The sequence below is a fragment of the Silurus aristotelis genome (genome assembly GCF_946808225.1).
Source record: "Silurus aristotelis genome assembly, chromosome: 2".
Lineage (NCBI taxonomy): Eukaryota > Metazoa > Chordata > Actinopteri > Siluriformes > Siluridae > Silurus > Silurus aristotelis.
Genome location: NC_139575.1, coordinates 26,708,951 through 26,724,136, shown reverse-complemented (window position 1 = coordinate 26,724,136; position 15,186 = coordinate 26,708,951). Strand labels below are relative to the sequence as shown.

The 15,186-nt window shown below is 41.1% G+C and overlaps 1 protein-coding gene and 1 long non-coding RNA gene across 22 annotated transcripts in view; one reads left to right on the top strand and one right to left on the bottom strand.

Moving 5' to 3' along the window:
• The window catches only part of foxp1b (forkhead box P1b), a 164,954-nt gene that overhangs the window by 106,011 nt on the left and 43,757 nt on the right, over positions 1-15,186 (top strand). For 19 of the 21 annotated variants that reach the window (XM_083532779.1, XM_083532775.1, XM_083532773.1 and 16 more), the window contains one exon: positions 3,950-4,060. In XM_083532779.1, coding sequence (XP_083388905.1) covers positions 3,950-4,060 — 111 coding nt within the window. Of the gene's footprint in view, positions 1-3,949; positions 4,061-14,414; positions 15,072-15,186 lie in introns of those variants that run through there. The other 2 variants (XM_083532778.1, XM_083532776.1) reach the window with 1 other exon arrangement.
• The window catches only part of LOC310722429, a 36,499-nt gene that overhangs the window by 19,085 nt on the left and 2,228 nt on the right, over positions 1-15,186 (bottom strand). Inside the window, exon 2 of the long non-coding RNA XR_014532373.1 lies at positions 748-825. This is a non-coding gene — a long non-coding RNA (uncharacterized lncRNA). The remainder of the gene's footprint in view (positions 1-747; positions 826-15,186) is intronic.

The window sequence follows — 15,186 nt, the reverse complement described above, 5'->3', positions numbered from 1 at the left end:
TATAATGTAAGCAGTAATTAGTTCCTCAATCACATGTGCTTCTAATATGAAATTGCACAAACCAGCTTAACATAGTGAAGACACACTAAATAGATAAAAGTTTGTGGACACCTGATTATAAGATTCACATGTGCTTTTCGAACATCCCATTCCACATTTAGTCTCTATATGCAGCTATAATAACCTTCACTCTAACTCTAGGAAGATGTTCCACTATGTTTTGGAGCGTGCTTGTGGAGATTTGTGTTCATTCCTCCATGAGGGCGTTAGAAAGGCAGATACCAAATCAGCCCAAAGGTGTTTAATAGGGTTGAGTGTATTCAGAGCTCCTATAGCAGGCCACTCAAGATCTTTTACTCTAACTCATGTAAAGCATATCTTCAAAGAGCTTGCTTTGCACACAGGGGTATTGTCTTGCTGGAACAGGTTTGAGTCTCAGTTCAAGAAAATAAACCCATTAATGCTACCTATAGAAATTGCGTGCCTTTGTGGTGACAGTTTGGGGAAGCATCACACATGGCTTGAAATGTCAAGTGTCTTGGTACTTTTGCCCATATAGTTTTCTTGAAAGGTAAATTGTAAGTATAGCTGTGTTTTTGCAATCTCATGGGTCTTTAGTAGGTATAGAAGCAATTCTTGTGGTTAACAGCATGCGATCGTGCAGTCTCTGAGAGACCAAGTTTGTATGTTGACAGTCTTAGTGACGCAATAAAAAAACAAAAAAAACCAAAAAAAAACACAAAGTACCTTCTGTTCCAATTTTCAAGTGCCTCAAGCCCATATTGCATCCTGTTGACTCGAATATCCTTGTTCCTCTACTCTCCCCTGTAGCAAAGTGTACAAATCATACACAAAGCATTTACTTGTCATAAAAGTACATATATATATATATATATATATATATATATATATATATATATATATAGAGAGAGAGAGAGAGAGAGAGAGAGAGAGAGAGAGAGAGAGAGAGAGAGAGAGAGAGAGAGAGAGAGAGAGAGAGAGAGAGCTCACTTCTGAGAAGTGACTAAGAAGTGGATTTGTATTTGTGGTAATTTGTCATCTATGTATCAAGTACACTGTGTTCCAGCTTGCAAGAGTTCTCTGGATGCAGATAAGGCATGTCTTGCATTCGAAATTACACTGTTGCTCAGGACTGTTTCTTGAGTGCAAGAATGTATAAGTTGAAGCGATGAAAGCACACAAAATGATCAGATTCATCCACATCATATAAACGGCAACGGGGCCGTCCTGTTACCCTGTTGAAAGGACAGGATTTGACTTTGAATGGCATGTTTACTCCTCTACTCACTGTGTGACGTCCTTTGAAACCCCAAGTACAAGTGGAGTAAGTCGAGAATCTGATCATCACTCAGAAGTTTTGTCATATTCATCGAATACTCTCACGTCTGCTAAAATCGAGAGTTTCAACCCATTTACTGCTGTAGGGGAGTTTAGTGTCATGCTGCTTCCTCAGCCCTGACTACTCTTGGAGTGTGTGTGTGTGTGTGTGTGTGTGTGTGTGTGTGTGTGTGTGTGTGTGTGTAGTAGTAGAGGGTGGCTGAGTGAGCTGTTCATGGTTTGAGTTGTGAACATGACCTAAGGGATTGTCCCCTTCAAAAACCCTTCCCTGATATAGATTGTAGCAAAAACTAGAATGGAAACAAGCTCTCGATGTTTTTGATCAGTTGTTTGAAATGGTTTGAGTGGTTTATTTCCGTCTTGTTACTGTAGAATGAGTCAGGGGTGAATGTTCCAGGGCAGCACGGCCTTGATGTAATATCACTGTATTGTGCATGCAAATGCGGTTATGAGTGTGTACCGTCTGTTTGTTGTTTTTGAGTGGGATGCGCGCGCGCGCGTGAGTGTGTGAGTGTGTGTGTGTGTGTGTGTGTGTGTGTGTCCAGACAGAGTGAGCCAGCAGTGCAGCAGCCTCTCTGTAGCCTGTGGTCATATTCCTGCCTCATCATGTCACACACACACACACACACACACACACACACACACACACAAACACACACACACACACACACACACACACAGAGAGCAAAGTGCAAGCCAGCATGTCCCAGCCAAGCGCCTTAACTCAGCATCATTATTATTGAGTTTATACAGATTCAAATTAAACAGCAGCTCTTAGGGACGGATGATATGGACAAAATATCAGATCACAAATACTCACAGACATTTACGATCAGAGAGATTACAGTGGACTCAATACAATTATCAAATGAGGCATTTAATCAAAGTTTGGTCGGAAAGTGTCCCCCCAAAAAAAATACTTCCACACAGAATTTCCACCACATCTCACCAGGCTGAACTTCATGCTTTTACCAAATTCGGACCCTAACGTCTGTATGTGGCATGAGACACATTAGACCAGATAAAGTCTTTAGGTTTGGTGAGCCCGTGTCAAATGCATCCTCGGCTTTTGTGGCTTTCTACTGTCGTTGCTCATCCGTTAACCCGAGGTGCTTTTCTGCTCACCACGGTTGTAAGGAGTGGATATTTCTAGTAAGTCTGCCACCAACAGCCACGCCACAGTCACAGCTACTGAGATCACTTTTTTTTCTCGTTCACAACACATCGATGTGATGACACACTGGTGTTGGTAACATCAAGCGTCTGACTTTTAAGCAATGAAACAATTTTTTGACAGTACAATTTATTTATTTATTTATTTATTTTTTTACCTGAATGCCCACAACTCGTCCTGCTAATGATTGCTGTTGAGTACAGATCGTTTCCTGGGCTACAGTTAGCAGGTACCAGGCACAAGCACAATTTCATGAGATTTAGTACAATATCCAGTGTGACTATTAGTTTAGAAAAGCGATAAAAAAATGTGTCTCGCACACATACATATACATACTCAGAAAAAAAAACTTAACAACGAGCACACCAGAAAGACTGAATAGTGCCAGAGGTGCAGTTTCAGGGCTTTTGGGCCATTCCAACGCCTATTTGTTTAATCGTGGGAGTCGTCTGTGTGTGTGTGTGTGTGTGTGTGTGTGTGTGTGTGTGTGTGTGTGTGTGCGGATAATGGAAAGAATGAAGCTGGTTATTTACTCAGATGTTGCTCTGGTGTAGGTGTGAATCTACCCCAGACACTCTGTGGGAATGCGGCGTTCGCTTTTTTTGGTATCGGTAGTGCTTTTTTCCTCGACCAGAACACCTTTTTTTTTCTCTCTCTCTCTCTCTCTCTCTCTCTCTCTCTCTCTCTCTCTCTCTCTCTCTCTCTCTCTCTCTCTCTCTCTCTCTCTCTCTCTTTCTTTCCAGCACAGCCACTGCCTTTTGTTTGTACTGGATGGCAAGTTCGATTATTTATCGTTGCTGAGGTGGGAGTTGGAGGGGCGGAGGGAGTAGCCAGAGCAATAAACATGTGACTCCGCTGTATTTTGTTTTCCACTCAGAAGGCCACACAGTATAACAGATTTTTGGAGCAGCAATAAACCTTTTATTTGTTTTATAAACTGCGACTTGGAAAAGAAATAAGGAATGAGACGGAAATAAAGATAGAAGTTAAACAGCTACCAAGGGCCATTCGGACCCCTTGTTTATTATAAGTGTACGGTTAGAACGGAACAAAGTTCCTGCTCTGTATCAATTTTGTTCCCTTTGTGTGTGTGTGTGTGTGTGTGTGTGTGTGTGTGTGTGTGTGTGTGTGTGTGTCTTTTTTACATCTTTCCACAGCTGTTTGCTTTGTCAGCTTGTTATTGTTCTCCATGCGCACCAAAATGAAACTATGTAAATTTGTTAGCAAGCAGTCAGGATGAAGAGCAAAAAGATCTGTTCGTGTTCAGATTTTTTTTTTCTTCCCATCTGCTTCGGAGTGTAGAACACTTTGTTATTTGGCTCATATAGTTATAGAGGTTAGAAAGTTATAAGCCTATTATTTCTTACGGTTTTTTTTCCGTTTCTTTTTTTTTTATTATTTTTTTATCTGTTTCAGGCTCTACAGGTTGCAAGGCAACTCCTCCTCAAGCAGCAGCATCGACAGCAGCAGCAGCAAAGTGGGGCCATCAAGTCTTCTAAAAGCAACGAGAAACAGCCTACACTGCAGGTAGGGAACTTTCACTTTTATTCGCGGTCAGTCTGTGTCGTGATATTTTTTTTTTTCTTTCTGCTTTTACATAATGAACACATCAGCCTCACATCAGATGTCACATGAGCCTATAGGGCACGAGGACAAAAGAACAAACCAAACCTGCGCTCACGTGTTTGTGCGTTTCTGTGCGCACGTTTTATTTTTATTTGCGTTCTCCGACTGTTATTTGTGGCACAGCTCGTACCAGTCGGTGTTAGATATACAGGAAATTAAACTTGGCAGGCCGGCGGCTGTTGACTGCACATTACTACACAGCGCATGAGCTCATGCTCTGGTACAGATATCACTCGAAACGCAACTATGCCATGATCAACCGCAGCCTTTGACATACTTCTGACGGATTTCTCTTTCAGGATTGTTTTCAGCCGTTTGGCAAGCTTTGTGTGTGAAGTAAAATGTGAATGAATGGGTTTTACCTCTAACCTCACAGATCTGATATCTTTTTTGACTAAGTAATTCGAAGCAGCTGTTTTAAAAAAGTAGACTGTAGGAGGTTTTTTATTTTATTTTTTTTATCTACTGTCCTGCATTAGGACACAGGGGCTTTTGAAAATATGCAAGTCTCCATCCACCCACCCCCCTCCCACCTTACAGCTTTACCTTCTTCAAACAGCAACAGGAAACGGCTATAAAGCAGACGCCGCTCGCCCCCCATTTCAGATCTGGGCCTTCTATTTGCCTAGCCTTTGTCATGCAAAACAAATCCGGCCCTCTTTATTTCCCCATCCGCTATCATTTTTAAACAAGTTCAACTTGCAATGTCAGTTTAAATATTTACACTCATTTCAGGCGTTCTCCTTCTCCTCTGCACACTCACTGTCAGATCTTTATCCCTGTTTGAACAAGGTGGGTGTTGTTTGTTTCACAGCAAAAAATAGCAAACGACTCCAGGGCATATTTGGTAATTAATGTCTATATGTGTCTATAGAGTACGCCTAATAATGTCTCTATAGGGGTGGGTTTTTTAATGAGCGCATAGCTTTTGTGCCTGATTAAGCTTTGTGGTGATGTATCTTGGGGAAATAAATGGATAAAATATGGCTATGGTGACCTTTCCTTTGTGTGCATATTAGTCAGGATGCGGATCAAACCAAAAGCTTCCTCAAGTCTTGCGAGTTGGAGGTCATGAAAAGTAGATTCTGGTGGCCAGGACCTTACACCCACGAGAAGAAGGCACAAAGCCCCATTTAAAATTCAAATTTATTAATGAATACAGAGACCACAGCCAACCTGACACTCAGGCCGCTGAAAAGACAGCTTGCCTGTGTGCGCGTGTGTGCGGTTTTCTTTTTTTTTTTTCTTTTTTTTCTCCCCCTTCATCCATGCAGTGCATCTCTTCTGCATGGTGTAGTGTAGTTGCTAAGCAGCCGGTAAACGACTTGATGTGTTATGAGCATTTAGAAAAGGAAAGAAAAAAAAAAGAAGGAAGGATCACATTTCTCCTTGCGCTACACAGAAGTGCACGTGAACGTGTGTCTCTCTCTTCCGTCCTAAACCTCCGCTTTAATTGGGTTTGTTGTTCTGCTCATATCATCAGTTCAGCTTGTTGCCCACATCCGTGCACATCGCATTGTTTATAGAGTCTCCTGGTAATACAGCAGCCACTTAATTAAGACCTTAAAGTGAAGCTGTTTAATAAAAAAGTGGAACATAATTATCCATATAATGAGTTATATTATATTATCCAACGCGTTCTTGTTGTCGAATCCAGGCAACCTGATTTCTCCAGTGCCGAACGAAAAATAAAGACAACTTTGCCCAGGTGAACTGAAAAACATTGTGTGCACTCGAGCAGCTGCAGCACTGCAAAAGATTTCCTTAGCATTTGACAACATCTCGTGTAATTAGCGGATATATTCTTCATAACAAGATTATTATCTAACACACAAGAATATTACTTGCCTACAAATGTTCCAATTGTGCATTTACTCTACATTAAGCATCTGCTGGTAAAACAGAACATTTCCCGCTTATGGACAAATCTTTAGAAATAAGCTTATTCATAAATTATATTTGTTTGTTTTTGAAATGTTGTTAACATTTTTACTTCGTCATTTGTTTTTACGAGTAAAACCTCTTAAATAGCTAATGGAGTTACTGTAGAGAACTAGAGAATAACTACAAGGTCTGCTGCGATTCTAAAACATAAAGCCGGGATTCCACTGTAAGATTTTTCACACAATTTACATTGAAACCAAGACATAAAAAAAAGTAAATCGTGAACCGCACGAGTCTTATATGATGCGACACCAGCTTATTGTCATTGTAGTTTAATTTAGGTTAGGCTAGTTTCGACTTCGTCACTGTCGGAGTGCAGAGACGATGAATTGCTGTCAGCATTCGTGCAGTCGTGCGAACAGAGAAGACGTTCGATGATATTAAGTTACGAAAACTACGTAAAGGTAAACAGGAGGATGCACATGGGCAATGAAATTGTCAATAAAGCTCATAAAGTCAATAAGAATCATGCTGTAACGGCGCGAGTTACCAGTGTAGACAAGTTCAGTACAGTAAATGCAGATAGCAAATAAATGAATATGCAAATAACGGTCCAACATGCTGTAAATAATATCTGTCATGGCAGATAACCTGCAGTAACAGCCGAGTGTTTGCAAATAATTGCGGATAATAGCAGTAACGCAAGTCCAATACAGTATGGTACGGTGCCTAGGCGTTTCGTTTGTAGGCGGAGACTGGCAGTTAACGCTTAGGAGCTGAGATAAAAGCTGTTGAGTCTTCAGACTTTTTGATCAACAAAGCAGAGTCCTGTAGAGTTTTCCTAATGGGAGACGCACAAACAGCCTATGGCAGGGATAGAGGGAATGCCGCTCGCTCTCCGCCAGCAACACTTTTGATAATTGTTCGTAATGTTGGCCAGCTGTGTTCCCGATGATGTGTTGGGTAGATTTCAACAACCGCGGTTATTGTTTCATACTGTGATGCAGTTCGGTTGCTTTATGTGACATAGTAATAGAAGTTGACCATCATCCGGGTAGCAATGTGAGGTCTCCTCAGAATGAAAAGGCACTGTTGGCGCATTCTTGGTGAGAGAGGAGGCGTTGAGGTTCCAGGACCGGTTTAGTTGATCCACATATGCGCTAAACACCAAATATGGGATGCCATAAGAACAAGAAGCCTTGCATATGTGCACCCTTTGGTAGATGCTGGTGATCGAACAATGTTGGCTTGCTTGTAGTCTGCGAGAACTTGGATGCCTTGACCTGTTAATCAAGGGCCAGAGTTGTTGAAATTGTCTTCTTTCTGCAGCTTGTACTTGTGCATGGCTTCCTGGATTCGTCATTTTAGCTTGGCTCTGTTCAGTCAGCTCGTTTTTTTTTTCACGTTAATTAATAACAACATTAACAGCTTTCATCCCTGATCCCCTGTACAGCGAGTTGCTAATAGACAGGAAAATATCCTTATTACCTTAAGGTCGCTTTGAAGACTGGTCATTCCACCGACAAGCAATACATGTAAAAGACTGCAGTATAGATTCCGGCTTTGCTGGAAATTTCCCTAAATCTTTTAAAAAATTTTTTTTTTTTTTTTTTTTTTTACCACAATTTCTGATTAAATGCTGTATCCCAGCAATTTCTGTATGAAATGCTTACAAACTTTTCAAATCATTTATGATTCATAATAAAAGTCTGTGCGGAACTTTAACATGAAGTAAAAAATTCATGATGTCATCAGCGATTGTACATCAATGAGATTTCACAGAAGCCAACTGGCCCTTAATGGTTGCAGTTAGAATGAGGGGCGAATTTGGAGACCTGATCAAATATCGGGAATTTGCTTTCACTGCGACCAACTTAAGGTTTTAGTTACTAGTCGCTTTTTTGCGTGCCCTAATTCACCCAACAATCCTAACGGCCACCTTTCACCCTGACAGACAGAAGCCGGCATGTGCAAGACTAATCAGAAATGGTAACGTTACCAGAAAAATGACACAAGTAATTAAAAGGAATCCACGCCACGTTCCCGCTACACCTACAGACAAGAGCGAGGAAGACAGAAAGAGAGAGAGAGAGAGAGAGAGAGAGAGAGAGAGAGAGAGAGAGAGAGACAGAACGAGTGCAACTCCCTCTTTGCTAATTACGGTTATCACCGAAATGCTAGGGTTTGAGTCATTAGTTCCATGTGCATTTAATTAGAGGCAGTCTGAAATTGGATTTAACTTATTACTTTTTCATGGATCACTCTCTTGTCATCACTTCAAATTGGATTGCAGCCCCAGGTAACTAATTATGCCCGCCACAGGATCGGGAGTGGAGAAATAGGTAATTAGAAACAACACTTGCAGACCCTCGTTGATAGTCCACCCTCTCCATGGAACGAAGAGAAAGGAAGGGGTGGAGTGGGGGGGGGGTGGCACCGCACGGGATGATGGGTAAGCATCCTACAGCACCTACAGAGGATTATCTGACATGCAGCTGCGTTGATGACGTTCCATCGACAGGAGCCAGACCACTGCCGGTGAAAACTACTCAGCTTATCCCAGTTTGGAATCATGTTGATATTTATTTATTTATTTATTTATTTATTTATTTTTATTTATTATTATTTTTTCATGAATAAATACAAATTTGTCTCTTATAAAAAAAGACAACTGTCTTTCATACACATGCAATGCATGTTGGGTAAAGTGCTCCATTTTTACTTAAAAAAAAAAAAAAAAAGAAGGCAAACAATAAGGAAATTTTATAACTGGATTATTCTTTGCTGTATCTCCAGGAGAATACTGGCACACCTGAAAACCAGGAAAAGCACACATTTTGTTTTAACAAGGTTTTATGACTTCCTCCATTTGTGGAATTTATACAAGGGACAAGAGCAGGCAGAATGAAATGCAGTACAGTACATACATCACATCCATCTTGCGGGGGTAAAAAAAAAGATATAATTTTGTCTGAAAATGCAGCAAATGTCATTTACAAATGTACATTTTAGTAACATCTATTTTTTATTGTCCCTGGCAGTTACACACTGCCGGGCTCTGTCTCTCATGACCGTATACAGTTCCACCAGGCCAAGTGGGGCCAAATGATAATGTCCTTTCATGAAGATGGAGGCAGAGTATTTACTGCGCCAGCCCACACACACACACACACACACACACACACACACACACATACACACACACACATACACTCTCTCTTTCACAGAGCGCTACATGACACAGTGCTGTGGCTTGATTCTTTTTTTTTTTCCTTTTTTCTTTTTTGTTTTAACTCTATTCTTTTTTGTTAGAGACCCATGGCATTGTCCTGACACATGTACACCACAGTGCTGCAATCTGTAAGCCATTAGCAGTGTGGTTTGCTGGGGTTCTCTGGACCTGGGCCAGAGCTTCCAGACGGATCCAGCAGCACCGGCTCGCTCAGGCCAGCAAGAGGAAACGAGAAGAGAAAGTTAAATGAACATTGCTCTGGAAAGGGCTAGTTGTTAATCTCGATCAGACACCCATGGTGCAGCAGATATTCCAACAACCAAAAGGATGTCTTTTTTTTTTCTTTTTTTTTTTTTTTCATTTGTAGGCACATTTCTTTATATTGGTATGGATCAAATGTCCCCACAACGAAAGAAATATCTGACATTAGTGTTTGAACTTAAGGGGGACATTTGGCTGGTCCCCAGTTTAAAAAAAAGCTACAAGAGTGAAAAGATTTCCCTTTTTGTTACAGAGGTGAAGGTTAGAATTACGTTATAGTGGTAGAACAGCATTAATTAGCCGCATTAATAACTATGTCACGGTGCATACCCTCACAAGGGTATACGTGGTCGGGATGGGTGTACGCGAGTGTCCCCTCAGCCACCCCCGACATTTTCAGAGCGCTGCATCTCGGGCTGTACCAGCGCATCATTTTCCCGCTCTTGAGCGTATTGTTTTGTCTTGTCATATTGTACAAATGCATTATGCTTAATGCGAGCGGCTGTCGGGATGAAGTCATCTCACACTCAGCCATCAGATTACTGTCGCTCCTTAAAGTTGCACTGCCATTTTCAAGACCTTTTCATTTCAGCCGTAATGATTTTTCCCCACAGCGTTCCCATAACACGTCTCCTACCCCCCACCCCCCAACTTCCCCTCTTCCTCGTTTAAAGTACTGCTGCGTTTGTCCTGGCACTCTATGCTCGAAGAGCGTCCATGTGTTTGTGAGAGCGATATTTCTGTGCATCGGGGGCCACTTCCGAATAGACGTACACAGCTGTTTGTCTGGCCAACTGGGTATTGTGTGTTAAAGGAGCGTCGTGGGTGTGATAGCATTGTGTGCCTAGTGAAATGGATCCAAAGGCTGGCTTTGAGATGCATGTGACATGAGTACCAGAATCAGTGCGAGAAAGAGGCTTATGGATATGATGCTGTGGGAGGTCATAGTTGAGTAGCGTCTTGTTAAAACAAACAAACAAAAAAAAAAACATGTGAAGAAAAACAACTCAGATCTTTTTTGATCTCTACAGTCTGTCACTTTGTCATCGTATCGTTCTCACTATCTTTTCGTGTCTCTGTGTTTGTTCTGCCTCGTTCGCTTTTTTTCCTGTAAATACAGCTCCTGATGTTGCTTTCTGTCAGTAGACAAAATATAAGCTGAGTGAGTGTTTACTGGACATATTAAACACCATGAGTTGTGATGGAGTTTGCTGCTGGAAAAGCACTGGGTCAAGGCTGGATGGTGTACATGTCTGTTTTGTCTGTACAACAGGAGTGCAGGCACTGATTCCACTCCTGTATAGCACGCTGTATAGTCAGCATCTAAATTCAGTCGTGTTTGCTTATTTATTTATTTTTTGTTAAAAAAAAAAAATCTGAGGCCATTGCCGACTGAACGTCTTGTTCAAATACGGTACCATGTGTCATTTTTTTCTTTTTCTTTTTTTTCTTTCTCACAAATCGGGATTTTTTTGATAAGGAATCCAAAAATAGCATATGAGTCAATAAAGTGCGCACTATGAATCAATCACATTGTAATGAAGAAAACAAAATTTCCCCGCCCACTTAATTTATCCTGTACGGCACTGAGAGAAAAAAAAGTCCTGTTTTGACTAAGTGAAAACCGCAGGTAAACTTGAAGAAAGGCGAACTTTAGTTTCTGGTGCCGTCAGCAAACGGCTCGGCGAAAAGATTGGCCCTTGAATATTGTATTGCAAAACCGGCGGTTCGAGCGAACAAAAACAGAAAAATAAAATAATCGGCGTAGTGGAATGCGCCTTCGATTGCGTCGTACGAGTTAATTACTGAGGTGGGGAAAAAAAAGCAATGTAATGGTTATTACAGCGGGTTGGTTCATTAGGAGTCGTTCATTTAAAAGAACCGGTTTATGTCATGTAAAAAAAATGTATAAATAAAGACTAATTTGAACAGGCACAAACATATACATATATATTTACTTTCTTGAACACATAAAAACAGCCCATTAAGGCCCAAGCTAATGATCTCAGACTCATGATATATTTGATATTGCTCACAATTAATCTACAACATTAGGAGAAGTTGTAGAAATGAACAAACCTCTTCTATGAGCAGGTGTGTCCAAACTTTTAAGTGTGTGTGTGTGTGTGTGTGTGTGTGTGTGTGTGTGTGTGTGTGTGTGTGTGTGTGTGTGTGTGTGTGTGTGTGTGTGTGTGTGTGTGTGTGTGTGTGTGTGTGTGTGTGTGTGTGTGTGTGTGTGCTCCTACAGATGAAGGTTGTTGCCCTGAGCACCAGCTGTTAGCTGTTAAATTTCACACCTGCTCAGTTCAGCCCTCTTTAAGTAAACAGCAGATTTAGTTTAGTCAGAGGAGAGATTAAAAATGTTCTCTCTGCAGGAGGAAAGGTCCTTCTCCAAGAGGCAGACGCTTTCAAACACAGCGCACTTCGAATGACGACCGCTCGCCATTCCGATCGAGAATGACAGCATTGTTAATGGTTTTGCCGTATGTTTTCACATCAGACATTTGGAACATAATAAAGTCATTTGTCTTTGTTAATGCCGGACGCACCGACCTTGGCTTCAGGGGAGACACACCACAAGTCGAGCTCCAGAGCAAGGAAATAAGGACTAGTTTAGAACCTGATCCTACAGTTTGGAACCAAACGGAAGTGTGGAAGCGACATTATCTTATTTATGTTTTTTTTTTTTTTTTTTTTACCAAGAGAGAGAGAGAGGAAGTGCAGAAGAACTGCACAAGCTCGATCTGCTAAATTTATCATCAGGCCTCTGGGAGCACTGAAATGAGAACAGTGGCCTATTACTGCTAAGAAGGTGTTTTATTGGGAATGTGCCCACACGCTACCCCGAGGAGAAGACGGGGCATGGCCAAGCGTGTGTGTGTGTGTGTGTGTGTGTGTGTGTGTGTTGATTATATGGACTTTTCTTGTGCTTACTAGTGTGTGCATGCTTTCACTCAGCATTGCCCAAAGTCTTGGCGCACTTCACTGTGCGTGTGTGTGTGTGTGTGTGTGTGTGTGTGTGTGTGTGTGTGGGTGTGGGTGTGGGTGTGTGTGTGTGTCTTTGTGGTGCTTGTCAAAGAGACAATGAAGAGTCTTTCTTTCATTTGCTTATTCACGAAGATATGTCAGTTTTGACACTTGGGGTCTTTCAGTCAATAATTTATGTAGGCCAGGAAGAATGCTGGTAGGTGATTGGTGGATTAAAGAGGAGGCGGTGCTTGCAGCATTCAGTTTATTGTCGCATACGAATTATAATCAGAGTAAGGGAATTAAACAGGGCATGTAAGCATTGGCAGTGTTTTGTGTAGATTTATAACACTGTACTAACATTCACTCGTTTTGTGATTTATGACACATTTTGTTTAAGAAATCAATAAAACAAATGTTTTCCATTTTTGTATTGTATTCCTAAGCCAATGCCACATATTGAGTCTATTAGAAGAAGCTTTTCTTATTCATAATTCGTATTTATTATGTTCCTGTAACATGTATGCGTTTTTTTTTGTTTTGTTTTTTTTTGCTAATTTGTCCTTATTTAAAAAAAAATTTATCTAGTGTTTTTTATTTTAATTTTTTATTTCTCTCCTTTTCTGTAACACGAAACCATGTAAGCGGTAAGAGAAATTGTTTCTACGACGGAATTATCCGTTCATATGCTAACGCATGTTTATCACGAGGAGGACAGGCACGTCCTGATAAAGAATCAGAGTCATGCGGCATAAAGCACAATTAGTTGCAGTAGTTGGCGAGTTTGCACGCCGTTTGTGTTTTGTTTTTGTGTTTTTGCGGGTTTCATTTTTGCTTATGCATTTGCAAAGTGGGTGCACAGCATTGACAATTGTGCTGAGGAAATTTTTTTATTTTTTTTTTTTACGCAGAAAAAGGAAAAAAAAAAAACAACACTTGATTTCTAGCTATTATTAGCACTTTTACTAGTGGTCTTTCAGCTTAATGCTAATTACATTAACATTTTTGTTTGTTTGTTTGTTTGTTTGTTTGTTTAGAAACGAAAGATTTTAGTAACACATCAACTCGCTCAATGCAGCGTGGGTATATAATTTAAACATTTCTATAAATTACACTTTAAATTACATATTAAAATTTAACGTGCTAATAATAGATAATAGAAGAGCGCCAGTGTCTAGTGATAGTAAAGAGTGAGTAATGTAGCAGCAGTGTAATAACAGCAGCATTCCAAATGCAGTAAGAGAACGACGCTGGTGGTACATCATGTCTAAAATAAGCACTGTTCTTCAGTGCAGAGAGAAAATGAGTGTAATCAATCCTTCCTTCTAATGTGGACTCATATTTTGTGACATTAGCCAGTAGGGGGCACAACCATGTCTGTTTTTTTTTTTTGTTTTTTTTCTCCTGGTAATAAGTTGTGAGGGTGATGATGAAAGTGTGTAGTACATGTGTGAACCTCAGAACCAGTGACAGTCGGTGTGTTCATATGACGCTCGTTCGTTTGATCGGAGCGTAATAGCGCAGCCATAGGATGGGATAGGATGTCCATGTGTTCAGGAGTAAGTCACGTTCCAGGAAGTCTTCCTGTTCGAGTGGGATCTTAGCCAGCTGTATTTGAAAGGGAAAAAAAAGGCCGTTAGTGTTCCTCAAGGGGAAATTGTATACGATAGGCCGGTATTTCACTCTTTTGGGTGGAATAGACCTCAAACTAATTCAGCATAAACGCAACGAGAGCGTTGACTCAATTTTGTGTTAATAAATAATAATAAAATGACTCGATTATCTGTCGTTTGAAGTGTTTCCGTCGTTTCGTAAAGCAGAACAATAAAAAGGTAGTTGATTCCTTTCTTTTCTTCGCACTCTCTTTCTCTCTCCCTCTCCCTCTCTCTCGGCCAGATAGTTGTGTTTAGTTATCTGTTGTTTAATTAAAGAGACTCCTTTCTTTAGACTTCCATTGTTTCGCTAGCACGCAGTGAACCCCCACCAGGGTCAGAGGGTTAACAGCCGTCAACTGTGGTGCTTTTCTTTTTTCTTCTGTCTTGTTTTTTTTTTTTGTTTGTTTGTTTTTTTTGTTTTTTTTCTTCAGTGGCCCACACAAAGAGATTGCTTCACCTGCACCCCTTACTCCCCCCTCCATCCACAACACACACACACAGCCTGCGGCGGCCCCCGCTGATGCTTGTGTCCCCATTTGAATTGATTATGTTTAGAGCTCAGCTTGTGATTGGTGGAGAAAGGGCGTGGTTGATTGGATAGTTTTGTATCTTGTCAGTCGGGCAGCAACCTCACGCATGCAATCTGTCCATATCCCCGGGAAGAACGCTTGAGACGCGACAGCACACACACACACACACACACACACATGCGCTTGCTGTAAACACCCCTCTCTCTCGCTCTCTCTCTCTCTCTCTCTCTCTCTCTCTCTCCTGCTTTCTCTCGCTCTCGCTCGCTCTCTCTCCCTCCCTCGCTCTACGATCCGAGTCTCCGCTTCTCTCGTCTTCCGCGATTCTGTGAACGGCCCCGGTGCTCTGCCTCTGTTTACGCTGCCAGCTAAATGGAGTTTGTCAGGTTTGTCAATATGATTGATTCTCTAATTCTGCCTGTTTTCTTTTTTTTGCCTCGGATTTTCTTTCTTTTTAGAAAGAACAATTAAATTTTTCCTGGGAAAAAAAATGTGTGTGTG